Raw genomic sequence first — 13125 nt, forward strand, 5'->3', positions numbered from 1 at the left:
GCAGCACTGACAGATCCTGAATATCAACAAGTTCAGCCAAACTCTTTGTATAAAACCACTTCTTACTGAGAAAATGTGTTGATTTATCGCTGTTTGCTTCAAATGATCAGAACTGAGAGATGCTTGTAATGAAATTATGATTCCCAAAGACTTTTAAAAAATGATTTGCTCTTGTCTGTTCATAATAAAACATTTGCTGAAACGTTTGCTTTTAACCTTTTTATTGATAAAACTGAGTTTACCTCAGTGAGGCTCATCAAATGGTGGTTCTTGTATCAGCAGATAGATGGCGCCCTTCCCTCGTAAAGCTGATGTTTGTTAAACTTATACTGAGGAGACTTTAATGTCACTAAATCACAGATGACTTAATTAAACAAAAAAATTTATTCACTGACACTGAAAATCATCTTCATGTAGATTATTAGTTATTTTGTCTGTCAGCGGTCCTTGTGAGAATCTGTATCTAATTTGTAACTCTTTTAAGAAGTGTCTGGTCATTGTTTCACTGATCATTATGAAGGAGGAATCTCTAACCGGTCACGTCATACACAAAACTCTACTGACCATTCATTTCTCCTTTTGTGTTAAACAGAAGAAAGTCATGTGGTTTTGTATCAACAACAAAAGGGTGATTTATTTAGGTCTATTTATTGCCTTTTTTTATTTGCATCATTATTTACATGATACCTGAGTCAAGCATGTTGTATGGGCTCATTTATTAGACTTTATCATAAGAAAAACAAAGATAAACTATACTGAAAATAAAATATTGAGAATTTTGCGTCACATACATGTTTATGTAGCTATCAAACATCATTCAATATAACAAACAACAGTCAAGCCAACCATTTTCACTCACAACAAAATATACTTCTATAAGACTATATTAGATGATTTACTCTCGATTATATTTGTCTAGGTTTTGTCTTTGGCTTTTGAAAAGGAACCAAAGTGTTGTTGGTCAGGTGAAACAGACGAAACTCCACTTCAGAAAACTACAAAACAAAAGAGAAATGAGCTTCTAATGTTCATGTGGAAAGATTATATTCACTAAACACATTCAGATCTGAATAAGAGTGTCGCACCTCTTCATCATTTGTGCTGTAAAGCTGCTCCAGTTCTTCATCTTGATATTGTTGGTGTCTTTTTTTTACACGCTTGGAGTTTGATCTGGAATAGGCCTTAAACAGAACCAACATTTATGTATCAAGTAATACAAAATAATTTTAAGTTGGTCTTTGATATTGTTTATTATTGCTGCTTTGTATAATACACACAGAATCCTGACTTCTCACCTATCACTGCAGAAAACATCACAATGTTCAATATGACGCATAAAACAATCTGAGCCTACTGTTTGTTTGATGTTGTGACTGATTCAGTTCTGTCTCTTTCTGATTTTGAGCAGCTTCTGCGAAGAGTTTTATTCAGAAATACCAAATATTCATCAGCGTTTTTGTAGATCTCGGACTGAAATGAAAGTAAATGTCTGTGAATCCTTCATCTACTAGATTTGCTTCCGGTTTCGCTACCGTTCGGACGTTCTAGCTTACTGCTCTGCGCTTTGCTTCTTATTTCTGTACTTTTCTCTGATTTGTCTAGGATTTAACCCTTGTATCCCACAAGGACACTGATAACACCATGCAGCCACAACAAGCACTGCTCATGGACACTATCCCGGCTGAGCCCTGCCCACAGAGCTCCTCACAGACTGACTGTGATGTATCAAAACAGCTACAAGATTCAGCAACCGAGGACGACTTTCTGGAAAACAGCCAGGGAAGCCAGGACAACATATCACAGCCACCGGAAACACCAGAGACACAGCCCCGCTCACCAGACACATTAATCCTCTTTCCAGCATCTCCACTTCTGTGCTTCTCACAGAAAATGGAGGAATTGGTGTATGCTGGGACTTAATTCTCACACTCGTTCGCTGCAAGGCGCAGAAATCACCAAAAATCGGCCGGCCCCCCAACCAAAGCCTGTGGGCCATGTTCCTATGAGAGGTCTCCGACCGCTGCCACAACGTCAGGGCCCAAACCCTCTATCTACTGAAGGTGAACCAAAAACAACTGATAGCAGCACTCAGTGATATGTGTCGGGTCCCCGCTATAATAACAGATCTTTTAGAAGTGGTGAACGCCTCACTTCTTTCTGGGACATTTCCAAACTCCCCGAAAACTGCAGTTGTTAAGCACCTCCTGAAAAAGAGCAATCTTGATAACACCATTTTGAGCAATTTTAGACCAATATCTTATCTTCCTTTTATAGCCAAAATTATAGGTAGTTTTAAATCAGCTGAACAAAAACTTAAACTCACATGGATACCTGAACAATTTTCAATCAGGTTTCTGACAGCATCACAGCACAGAGACAGCACTCATTAAAGGTGAGTATACAAGGTGAAATATTTTTTACATATTTGTTAAACCTGTCATTATGTCCTGACAGTAAAATATGAGACAGATAATCTGTGAAAAAATCAAGCTCCTCTGGCTCCTCCCAGTGGTCCTATTGCCATTTGCAGAAACTCCATCGCTCCCGGTAAAAAACAACCAATCAGAGCTGCGGTCCGTAACTTTGTTTGTGTTCAAAATGTAGAAAAATTAACATAATAAGCGAGTACACCATGAATCCATTTTCCAAACTGTGTTTTTAGCTTGTCCTGAATCACTAGGGTGCACCTATAATAAGTGTTTATATTCAGACTATTTTAGATTTAGGGAGCACCGCGGCGGAGTAACCCAGTACCTTTGTGATTCTTCATAGACATAAACAGAGAGAAGTAGTTCCGGCTACGATGTTCTTCCGCAAGACGCAAGCAGTTCTGTTTATTAACCGCTAGAGCGTCAAAAGTTCCCTACCGCAGCTTTAAGATAATAAATGATATTCGCTTAAATTGTGACTCTGGCAAAATATCAGTGCTGGTATTGCAAAATCTCAGTGCTGTGTTTGACACTGTCGATCATAACATACTACTAGAGAGACTGGAAAACTGGGTCGGGCTTTCTGGGATGGTACTCAAATGGTTCAGATCATACTTAGAAGGGAGAGGCTATTATCTGAGTCTAGGAGAGCATAAGTCCAAGTGGACGTCCATGACATGCGGAGTCCCACAAGGCTCAATTCTTGCACCGCTCTTGTTTAGCCTGTATATGGTGCCACTAAGTCAATAATGAGAAAAAAACAACTTGCCTATCACAGCTATGCTGATGATACCCAGATTTACCTAGCCTCATCCCCAAATGACTACAGCCCCATTGACTCCCTCTGCCAATGCATTGTTAAAATTAATTGTTAGATGTGCCACAAACACACACACACACACCCGGAGCAGTGGAGCTCATCCAAAATGCTGCTACCAGGATTCTGATTAGAATCTGAAAATCTGAGCATATCACACCAGTCGTCAGGCCCTTACACTGGCTTAACACAATCTTGCATGAATTTCAGTTTAATGAAGAGTAAATTCTGCAACTTTCTGAATCTGAGCAGAAGTGCTGCAGAACTTAAGAAGAGGAAGGAAACCACTCCCACAAAGAAGATGTGGTTAAATATTTATGGCTATATGACCCCTCTGGCACCCTGACTGCCATGTCACCAGGTCCCTGTCACCCCACACAGACATGACAGTGGTGTGTGTAAATCAAAAAGGTCAAAACAGATGTTAGATTTGAATTTCTATGGATTTATGACTGGATTCATGATGTTTTATCCTTCACCTGTGCAATGCATAGGTTGCTGTAAATTGTAACATTTAAAACCTTTATTTTTAACAGTCACAACATCAGATGACACAGCAGTCTCTGATTGTTTTATACGTCATACTGAACATTGTGATGTTTTCTGAAGCTATTTTATGCCTGTTATTCCAGCTCAAAGTCAAAGCCTGTACGAAAAGACACCAGCAATGTCAAAATGAGGAATTGAAGCAGATTTTCTGCAGAAATGAAGAAGAGGTACAATACATCCCTTCATCTCATACAGTCTAGAGAAGTATATTCTGCTGAAAAATTAGAGTAAAACATTGTTAGCTTAATTGTTTGTGTGTGTGTGTATATATATATATATATATATATATATATAAACAAAAAATAGTAATCAACTTGACTTAATAAAACAAAACACAGGTCAGTCAGTCTGGGGTTGTTCAAATCAGATCACAGATCATTCAGATTATTTCATTTCAGATTATTTCTGTTTGTGGGTCAGTCATGGCCTAATGGTTAACGAGTCAAACTTGTGGGTTCGAGTATCAGGTTCAGCAGGAAGTGTAGTGGGGCGAATGAACAGCGCTCTCTTCCTCCTTCAATACTGGCTCCCCACTTCTCTGTGTGTGTGTGTGTGTGTGTGTACACTGCTGTAAACAATATTCAGTCTTATTCTGGGCATGAACTTAAAACTTACTGAAGAGTAAAAGCTGCACCAGTTGTTTAATTCGTATACAATAAGATGGTTAACTTGCAAATCTGAGAGGAAGTGCTGCAAGACTTAAGAAATAAAAGGAAACCACTCCCTTCCCAAGAAGTTGTAGTTGAACTCAAAATGACTGGACAACCTACAATGTCTCTTTAAAGAGAGAGTTCACCCAAAACTAAACAACTGCTGAAAATGTGCTCACCCTCAGGACATCCAAGATTTAGATCATTGTTTCTTAATGAGAACAGATTTGGAGAAATGTAGCATTACATCACTTGCTCACCAATAGGTCTATTAAAGTGAATGGGTGCCATCAGAATGAGAGTCCTAATATAATGGATAAAATCATCATAATAATCCACAAGTAATCCACACCACTCCAGTCCATCAGTTAATGTCTTGTGAAATGAAAAGCTGTGTGTTTGTTACATTCACATATTACATTCACTGTCACATGATCAAACAGGAGAGCGAATAAACTTTTACTGTTACTGCATCCCAATACAATCAGATTTTAGCAACTCAGAAAGACATAAAAAACTATCAAAAACATTACAAAGCATATTACTCAAAAGCAAACGCTATTATAAAACTTAATGGACATTTTAATTGCAGACATATTTAAGTCATGTTTTATTATGAACAGACAAGAGCAAGTAATTTCATTACATGTTTAGGAAAAGTGCATAATTCTGCTCAGTTGAAGCAAACAGCAACAAATCACTGTTTCACACAGGACCTCTAAATATTTGGCAGCACCTCTAGATATACAGTATCTGTTTTTCCTCTGTTACTCTCACCAAACTTCATTGTAGAAATCTAAACGACAAAAAAAATCATGCATGTTTATTTCCATTTATCAAGCCAGTTCTTTATGTTTACACATTCATTATTTACTTTAAAAAATTTTGTTTTGTTTCCTGGAAAATAAAAAAAAATTGCAAAAGCAGTGATAATAACCAAATTTATAACATAAACAGCAATCAGAAACATCTTACCTGATGAAAATTGGCATATTTAGGAATTTCCTTAGACAGTTTATGGTTCATCATTAATAAACCTAGAATAACACAATATTTGATTAAATGCTGCTACTCAATAAATAATACAAACAAAACTGTACTTAAATATTATATTTATGTATAATTCATTATTATTTTATTAGGGCCGGGACTCGATTAAAAAAATTAATCTAATTAATTAGAGGCTTTGTAATTAATTAATCGAAATTAATCGCATATAAATATTTGACCTGAGAACAAATTTTTTTTTCACATGGATTTATAGTATACCATTGAATAATGACTGAATACATAAGCTTAAGCAACAAAATATTATTTATTTTTGTTCAACCAAGTCTAGCAGACCAGTGCAATTTTTGCCATGAAGTGTAGCAATAGCATATTTAGAAACAATTTAGAAATAGTACATTTCAGAAATTCAGGAAGCTTATAGGTGCTGGAACATTCTGTAAAACACAGTACTGTCAATTACATTCAGAACATTGGAAACCCTGACTATTAGAAAACATCTCTCTGTTGCTTCAGAGGCCATAACATACTAAGTCCAACTCTCAATAACCTTGGCCAAAACAATAAAGAGTTCAACATAAACTGTTGCACCAACAAAATAATACATAGTTCAACATAAAATGTAAAGTCCACGCTAGCTGCTATGTGTTTTGTGTTGAGGTGATACTTGAGGCTCAATGTGCTGCTGCGGTGATATGCGAACGCTAGTTGGTGCTTCAGTATAATCGGTCCGCCGAAACTCATCCAGTGAGAAACGTTCCGCGGTGCAAAAATAAGTTATTAAAAATGCGGGAATTTTTTTTTCTGTAATTAATTAATCTTAGTTAACGCGTTATTTTTTGTGTAATTTATTAATCTCAATTAACGCGTTAAAGTCCCGGCCCTATATTTTATATATAATTTATAATATAATTATTATAAATATGTTTTAATTATTTTATATCAAGTATAATATCTATAATAAATGTAAAAAATGTTTTTAAAGCTTAGATATCTTTACATCACATGGTTTAAATATATTATGGTCTTGATTTTTTAACTCACCTATCACTGCAGCAAACAGCGCAACAGTCAACAGACTTAAAATAATGATGGGAATCTGATCTTGTGGTGGATTGTGACTTCGAAGAGATTCTGTGTTTTTGGTAAAAATATCAAGTTTTATCTTCTACAGCCAGGTAAAGTAACTTCTATAATGTTTCTATAATTATTAGAAAAATGTCCTGGTAAAGTAACTTCTATAATGTTTGACTAACTGTAAGAAAAAATTAATAAATGCCATGCATTCATGACATTTAGTTATTTATTTTGAATATATTTACTGACAGTGACTTACCAGTGATGGGCAGTGTGGTATTACTGCTGTCATCTTGAGACACTTCTTTTAGAAAAGCAAAGTATTAATTTATTGTTTGGATAGTTAGTAAACTTTTAAAATAAAGGGTATTCATCCTTCACATTTAGATTGGAAACAAATCTGCATAAATATCATTTCAGAAATGACAAAAGTAATAGACAAATATAACAATGTTGTTAGTATTTTTAGAAATGTCATTATTATTAGTTAAGCAATATTTATCACTTTTGACCACAGGTGGCGCTGTCACCAAACGGATGTGGCGTGGTCAGTATGAGGTGTCAATATGTCAAAGCTTTGCAGAGATACAGCCTCAGATACAGCTTGAACACAAGGTGGTGCTGCCCCAAAACATTTTGAGTCCCATCAGAGCATAGTGCTGAATATACACATCTAGTTTCATAACGCCAATGCATTGGTAAAATATAGCTTTTTATGACAACATTCAAAATGGATGACGCCCAAAATGGCGGACATGGGAAAACTGGTTATGGTTCGAATCGGCATGCTCCAGTGAATCTAAAGAGACCAGTTTTGATTTTTGGCCAAATCATTCAAACGTTATAAGCAAAAATAGCAATTTTACAAATGTTCTGACCACTAGGTGGTGCTACGCTGAAATGTAATCTCAGGTCATGGTTGTGTTAACATGGACTAAGTTTGGTCTCAATACATTAAACCATTGAGGAGATACAGCCGTACTACTGTTTTCACAAAATAAAAATTTTATCACACGTTTTTCGAAAATGGTTAGACAAATAACATAACCATAACCATCCATAACCTTTTTCAGCATGGTCTGAAGAGGATCTGGTTCAATTTTCGTGAAATCAGAGCAACATCCTAGGAGGAGTTTGTACTAAGTTCTTCATTAAATAAAGGAAAAATAACAGAAAATGACATCATATCGTGTAACATCACAATGATTGGTATGAAGCACGAAACTATGAAAGGCTGCTGTGTATTCTGACATTGCGAGTTATTTTTCAGTTCTGTCTGATTGTGATCTCGAGCAGCTTGTTCTGAACAGAAAATGCAAGAGTTTAGTGTTTGGAAATACCAAACATACGTACATTTTTCATTTACCTCTGATAGAAATAAAGGTTAAAATACAAATTTAACACAATATGTAGATAATAACTACTTATATGTATAACAACTGATCAATTTGTAGAGATAATTTTAAACACACTTACCAGTGATGTAAAGTCTGGTGCCATTGCTGATCTGTAGAGTTTTGTCTGGTTTTACACAATAATATATTCCTAATTCATTCATAGTTACGTTCATTATAAATAATCGGCTAAAAGTAAGTGATGAATATTTGTTTCTTAGCCTTTTGTCTGTTTTAGATTGTGTTGTGTAAGTTCGCAGTATCAACAGAGGAGAGTCTGTCAGTTTCTGGAAAACCCAATAAATGTCTTTTACATCAATCGGACAGTCTAAAGTCACGTTTGCCCCTAAATTCACAAGTTTATCAGTTAAACTCTCTGTAGTCTGACACACCAGCAGACCTACACAAAAAAACAAACATATTATTTAGATTATTTATATTAAACACATGACAATAAAATAATAAAAACAGAACAAAATCTTGAATTAACTTCAACTTACACAAGAGTAAAAGCTGCACCGTCCTCATTCTCTGGTTGTTTAATTCATATACAGTTAGGAGGTTAACTTTACAGTGAATCTGAGCAGAAATGCTGCAGAACTTAAAAAGAAGAAGAAGGACACCACTCCCACAAAAAAGATGTGGTTAAACTTGAACTGACTCGACAACTCACTATTCTCCACACTTCCAAAGACTGTAGAAAAAAGGTTGATGTCAATTCTACAGGTTGTGATACGCTAACCGTACAGATAATTCTAGCAACTTCAAAATATATAGCGACTAATGGTACACCCTAAAAAGTATTAGAAATGTTAACCAAACATAACAGTTACATAACTGTGATTGCCATTAGTGGGCCCTTAAAGGCATATAACTTTTGATTATATAATGATTCAGATGAATTATTGCAAAACAAACACATATTTTATTTTCTGAAAGCCGGGATGAATGAGTAAACAGTTACTGCATGCCGTCAGTCACCTCTCAGATACCAAATACAGACATTGGCATAACATTAATACCAGATTAGATACATAGTTTTAAGAAAAATATGATTATGTATTCATTATATAGTAAAAGAGGATGCGAAAACCATCTCTTCAAGGGCCTTTAAGTATTTAAGATCAATGAAATACCACAAATGCCACGTATACCACAAATGCCACAATAACACAAATGCACAAATGCCAAAAATGCACAAATACTCAAATCAGCTGGTTAATGAACACTAGAAATGACCACAGCAAGTTCTGAAAAAAAAAAGTGATTATCAGTCTTGTTTGTTGCATCCAGATATTACTTTCACTTGTCACCTGATCAGTTAGGAGAGTGATTAATAATTGCTGTCACTCAAAAAGAGAAGTAAACAAACAATCTAAAACATTACAAAGTTGATTCATAGCACAAGGAAACTTTATTTGAAATCTTACATGACATTTTAATTTCAGACAGATTTCAGTCATTTTTATTACAAACAGGCAAAAAAAAAATCCTGTTTTAAAGTTTAAAAATTTTGGGGTAACAATTCTGATAATTTGAAGCAAACAGTGATAAATCACCACAATCTCTCAGTATGAAGGTGTTTCATACACAGAGTTTGACTGAACTTCAGGATCTGTCGGTGGATCTGAGGAGAAACAGTGCTGCTGATCTGAACAGATCTTACTCCTCTCTAATGCTCACTGACGTTCACCTCAGACTTCTAAACAATGATTAAAAAATAACAATTTATAAATATACAGGCTATGTTTGTTGTTGGCCTTTAATGCTAATAAATCTTTGAATATGTAACTTCTGGAATCTGACTCTTCATGCTGACCTGGACTTGAAACGCTACAAAATTGGCGACGAGGATTTTACCTTTATGAATGAAAGATGGCTGCAGTTGCATCATTTCCTACCCCATTTCTGCCATGTCCTGGTGAGCCTTCGATATCCTTTGATGTTTGGCTAAAGATGTTCAGAAATTATTTATTAGTCATTAATGCATCTGGAATTGAATGGCCTGTTGCACGAAAGAAAGCTTTATTTCCCAAAGCTTTTTGTTTGGGCACAGAAGGTCAGAGATTATTTTATACTTTGCCAAATCAAGGAAAGACGATGGAGGAAGCTACTGAGGTTTTACAAGCATACTTTGTTCCTCGACGGAATGTAATTGCAGAATGGCATACTTTTAGAAAACGAGCTCAAGTACCTGGCGAAACAGTCCTACAATATGTAACCTCACTCCGAGATTTAGCAGCCCCATGTGAGTTTGGATCAAATCCTGATGAAATGTTACATGATCAATAAGTAGAAAATATGGCCAGTCATCGTATTAGAGAAAAACTGTTGTTGGAAACTGATTTGACTCTTAGTAAAGCCATCACGATTGCTACTCAAATTGAAGCTGCTGGTGAACAAATTAAAACTATATCAGATGGGAAGCTGGTGCCTGTGCAAGCAATACAAGATAAGTCTAAGGCAGTCGTTTGTCAGTATAAAAATAAATAATCTGCATCTACAAAGCCTTCTGTTTCCTTTAATACTTCTTCTAAAGCTTCTAAGATGACTTCAGTCCATGCATGTTATCGTTGTGGATCATCCAAACATCTTGCAAATGATTCTAGATGCCCTGCTGTTTCAGGAAAATGCCATAATTGTCAAAAGTTTGGACATTTTTCAAGAGAATGTCGTTCACAAGAAACTTGCTGAGTACATTAAATTTAATTTGCGAGAACTTCAAATTTTGTACATGCAAAATGTGCTAACTGATAAGATTAGGTGTACTGCTACAATCACAACCGCTTCTGCTTCTGTACCTATGGAGTTGATAGTGGACTCTGGGCTCTCTGTTTCCATTTTGTCAAAATCTGTGTACGAGACATACTTAAAGAAAGATGCCTTGCTGCCTCTTCCTGTTAAATTGGTGACTTATTCCCGTGATCCAATACCAGTGCTTGGATGCTTACCTGTTACAGTTACCTAGAATGATGTTAACTGTGAGACTTAATTTTTTTATAGTCGAGTCAGACAAAGCTCTTCTCGGAATGGATTTAATTAATGGTCTGCATCTTCACTTATGAGGATTTTCTGTTCTGATAAAATCTGCTCAACCTCCAGCACATGTGTTTTCAAATGTTTACCATTGTCTGCTCGTAATGCTGTTTCTGAAGAACTTCAACATCTTCTTAACCTAGGTGTTATTGAGAAAGTTGATGCATCACCTTGGGTTTCACCAATTGTAGTAGTGCAGAAAAAATGAGGAGGCATTCGCATGTGTGTAGATTTACGAGAAGCATTATCAAAGAAACCTGGGCTTCCATACCACCTCAGCAGTGCCACAAACTGATTACCTCTATTCCACACTGAATTGAGGCAGTGATTGAAGCAACAGGAGCCCCAACCAAGTATTGAGTACATGTACAGTAAATTAACATACTTTCCAGGAGGCCAACAATTAAATTTTTTTTGTGTTAGTTTTATGAAGTGTTCCAATTTGTTGAGATAGTGAATTGTTGGGTTTTTGTTAAACGTGAACCAAAATCATCACAATCAAAAGAACCAAAGACTTAGACTACTTCAGTCTGTGTGCATTTAATTAATTTAATACATGAGTTTGAGTTTAATTACTGAAATAAATGAAATTTTCCACAACATTCTAATTTATTGAGATGCACCTGTACATGAGGAATCAAAAATATAATAAAAAAATAAAAGCAATCAGATGCAGTCTGCAGATTTTGACTTTTTACTTCAGTGGAAATTGGAAATGTTTCAAATATAAAATGTAAAAGTCTTTCAAATTTATTTATAGCTTTTACCCTATTATTATCAGCCTATCATGCAATGTTTTGTTGCTGTCATGAGGTTTTAGGTTATTATGTGTAAAAGTCGATGAAATGTTTAGTTTAGTCCAAGACAGATTTAATTTTATGAGGAAGTGATGCGATTCAATTCCATTAAGTAGTGGATTTTGGATGATTCATTTACCCTAAACACTTGTGCAACCTCCAGATGTGGACACACAATGTTCACTTCTTGTTTGCTTTCCATACCAGATTTCATGAAAACTAAAACGAGCATGTGAGCACATTTTGGTTTCTTTCCTTTAAAGCTGTACACGATTTTGATGACTAAAATAATCTCTTTATTTTTATAGGATGATATCACAAACACAGAGAACATTGGTGGGGAAAGTTACTTTTAAAAGTAATGCATTACAATGTTGCATTACTCCATAAAAAGTAACAAATTGCATTACCCAGTTACTTTTTATGGAAAGTAGTACATTGCTTTATTTTGCACTGCTTTTTTTCACCTGGGCTAGACTTGCTTATTTATTTTAAATTGAAGATAATACAAGAAATAAGAGTTATATTTTTGGCAACTGTAAAGGCCCTCTTACACCAAAAGTGAAATGAATAATCCTCAGGCTAAAGGAAGTGCTTTTGGTCTCGCTGACTCTCAACTTCTGTCAACACAGGGGTAGCAATATGAACACTTGGCAATAATTTTAATAAATCGAAAGAGGTGAGCAGGCTTCACATCAACTGCCTCGAGATGATTGCAATTCAACGAGCCTGCCAGAGCTTCCTGTCAGACCTAAAGAACCACCACGTGCTGGTCAGATCAGACCGCATGACAGTGGTGTCTTACATAAATCACCAAGGTGGGCTGTCATCGGCGCGTCTCTTCAGACTAACGCCGCGACTGATGTAATGGACCCAGAGCAACTTGGGTCTCTGATAGCAGTGCATTACCGGGCAAACTGAACAAGGGGCGCGGATATGCTGTCAAGTAGCGGAGTCTCCTCAGAAGAGTGGAGGCTCCACCCGCAGACTGTTCAGACGATAAAGGATGTCTTTGGCAAAGCTTGTCTTCGCCTCAAAAGACAACTCTCATTGCCCCAAAATAATTTTTCCAAAGATCGAGGACGTGTTGTCCCAAGACTGGCCCAACCGTCTTCTTTACACTTTTCCTCCGGTTCCTCTGATTCCACAAGTAATCAGGCGGGTCAGGGACCATAGATGCAGGTTCTTCTTGTAGCCCCACTCTGGGAAAATCAGCACTGGATAGCCGACCAGTCACAGATGCTGACCCCATGGGCCGTTCCTCTGAGATGGGACCTCCTTTTCTCAGGCGGACGGAACGCTTGGCATCCCGCACCCAGAGATTGTGGTCTCTGCCACCTTTGGTCGCTCGACGGGAACCCACAGGAC

The 13125-nt window shown here is 36.4% G+C and overlaps 1 protein-coding gene across 4 annotated transcripts; it reads right to left on the bottom strand.

Moving 5' to 3' along the window:
* Positions 1-4813: 4813 nt before the first annotated feature.
* Positions 4814-8512, bottom strand: LOC113040702 (uncharacterized). 4 transcript variants are annotated; one of them, XM_026198972.1, is made up of 6 exons: positions 8425-8512; positions 8007-8324; positions 6790-6831; positions 6498-6587; positions 5421-5482; positions 4816-5241 (listed from the first exon to the last, which is right to left on the bottom strand). In XM_026198972.1, the coding sequence occupies exons 1-6, from the start codon at positions 8450-8452 to the stop codon at positions 5164-5166; spliced, it is 618 nt and encodes a 205-aa protein (XP_026054757.1). In that variant the 5' UTR covers positions 8453-8512; the 3' UTR covers positions 4816-5163. The 4 variants fall into 4 exon arrangements, with proteins under 4 accessions (XP_026054759.1, XP_026054757.1, XP_026054758.1 ...); XM_026198971.1 differs by having other exon boundaries at positions 4820-5241; positions 6790-6834; XM_026198974.1 differs by lacking the exon at positions 6498-6587 and having other exon boundaries at positions 4814-5241.
* Between the last annotated feature and the right edge of the window lie 4613 nt (positions 8513-13125).

Source organism: Carassius auratus, chromosome 22 (assembly GCF_003368295.1).
Source record: "Carassius auratus strain Wakin chromosome 22, ASM336829v1, whole genome shotgun sequence".
Taxonomy (NCBI): domain Eukaryota; kingdom Metazoa; phylum Chordata; class Actinopteri; order Cypriniformes; family Cyprinidae; genus Carassius; species Carassius auratus.

Excerpts from the sequence above, each read along its gene's own strand:
- LOC113040702 (XM_026198971.1), bottom strand. The coding sequence starts at position 8,452 with ATGAGGACGGTGCAGCTTTTACTCTTGT. Across the intron at positions 6,588-6,789 it reads TACCACACTGCCCATCACTG|AATCTCTTCGAAGTCACAAT; the intron begins GTAAGTCACTGT and ends CCAAAAACACAG. Across the intron at positions 5,483-6,497 it reads GCTGTTTGCTGCAGTGATAG|GTTTATTAATGATGAACCAT; the intron begins GTGAGTTAAAAA and ends GTGTTATTCTAG.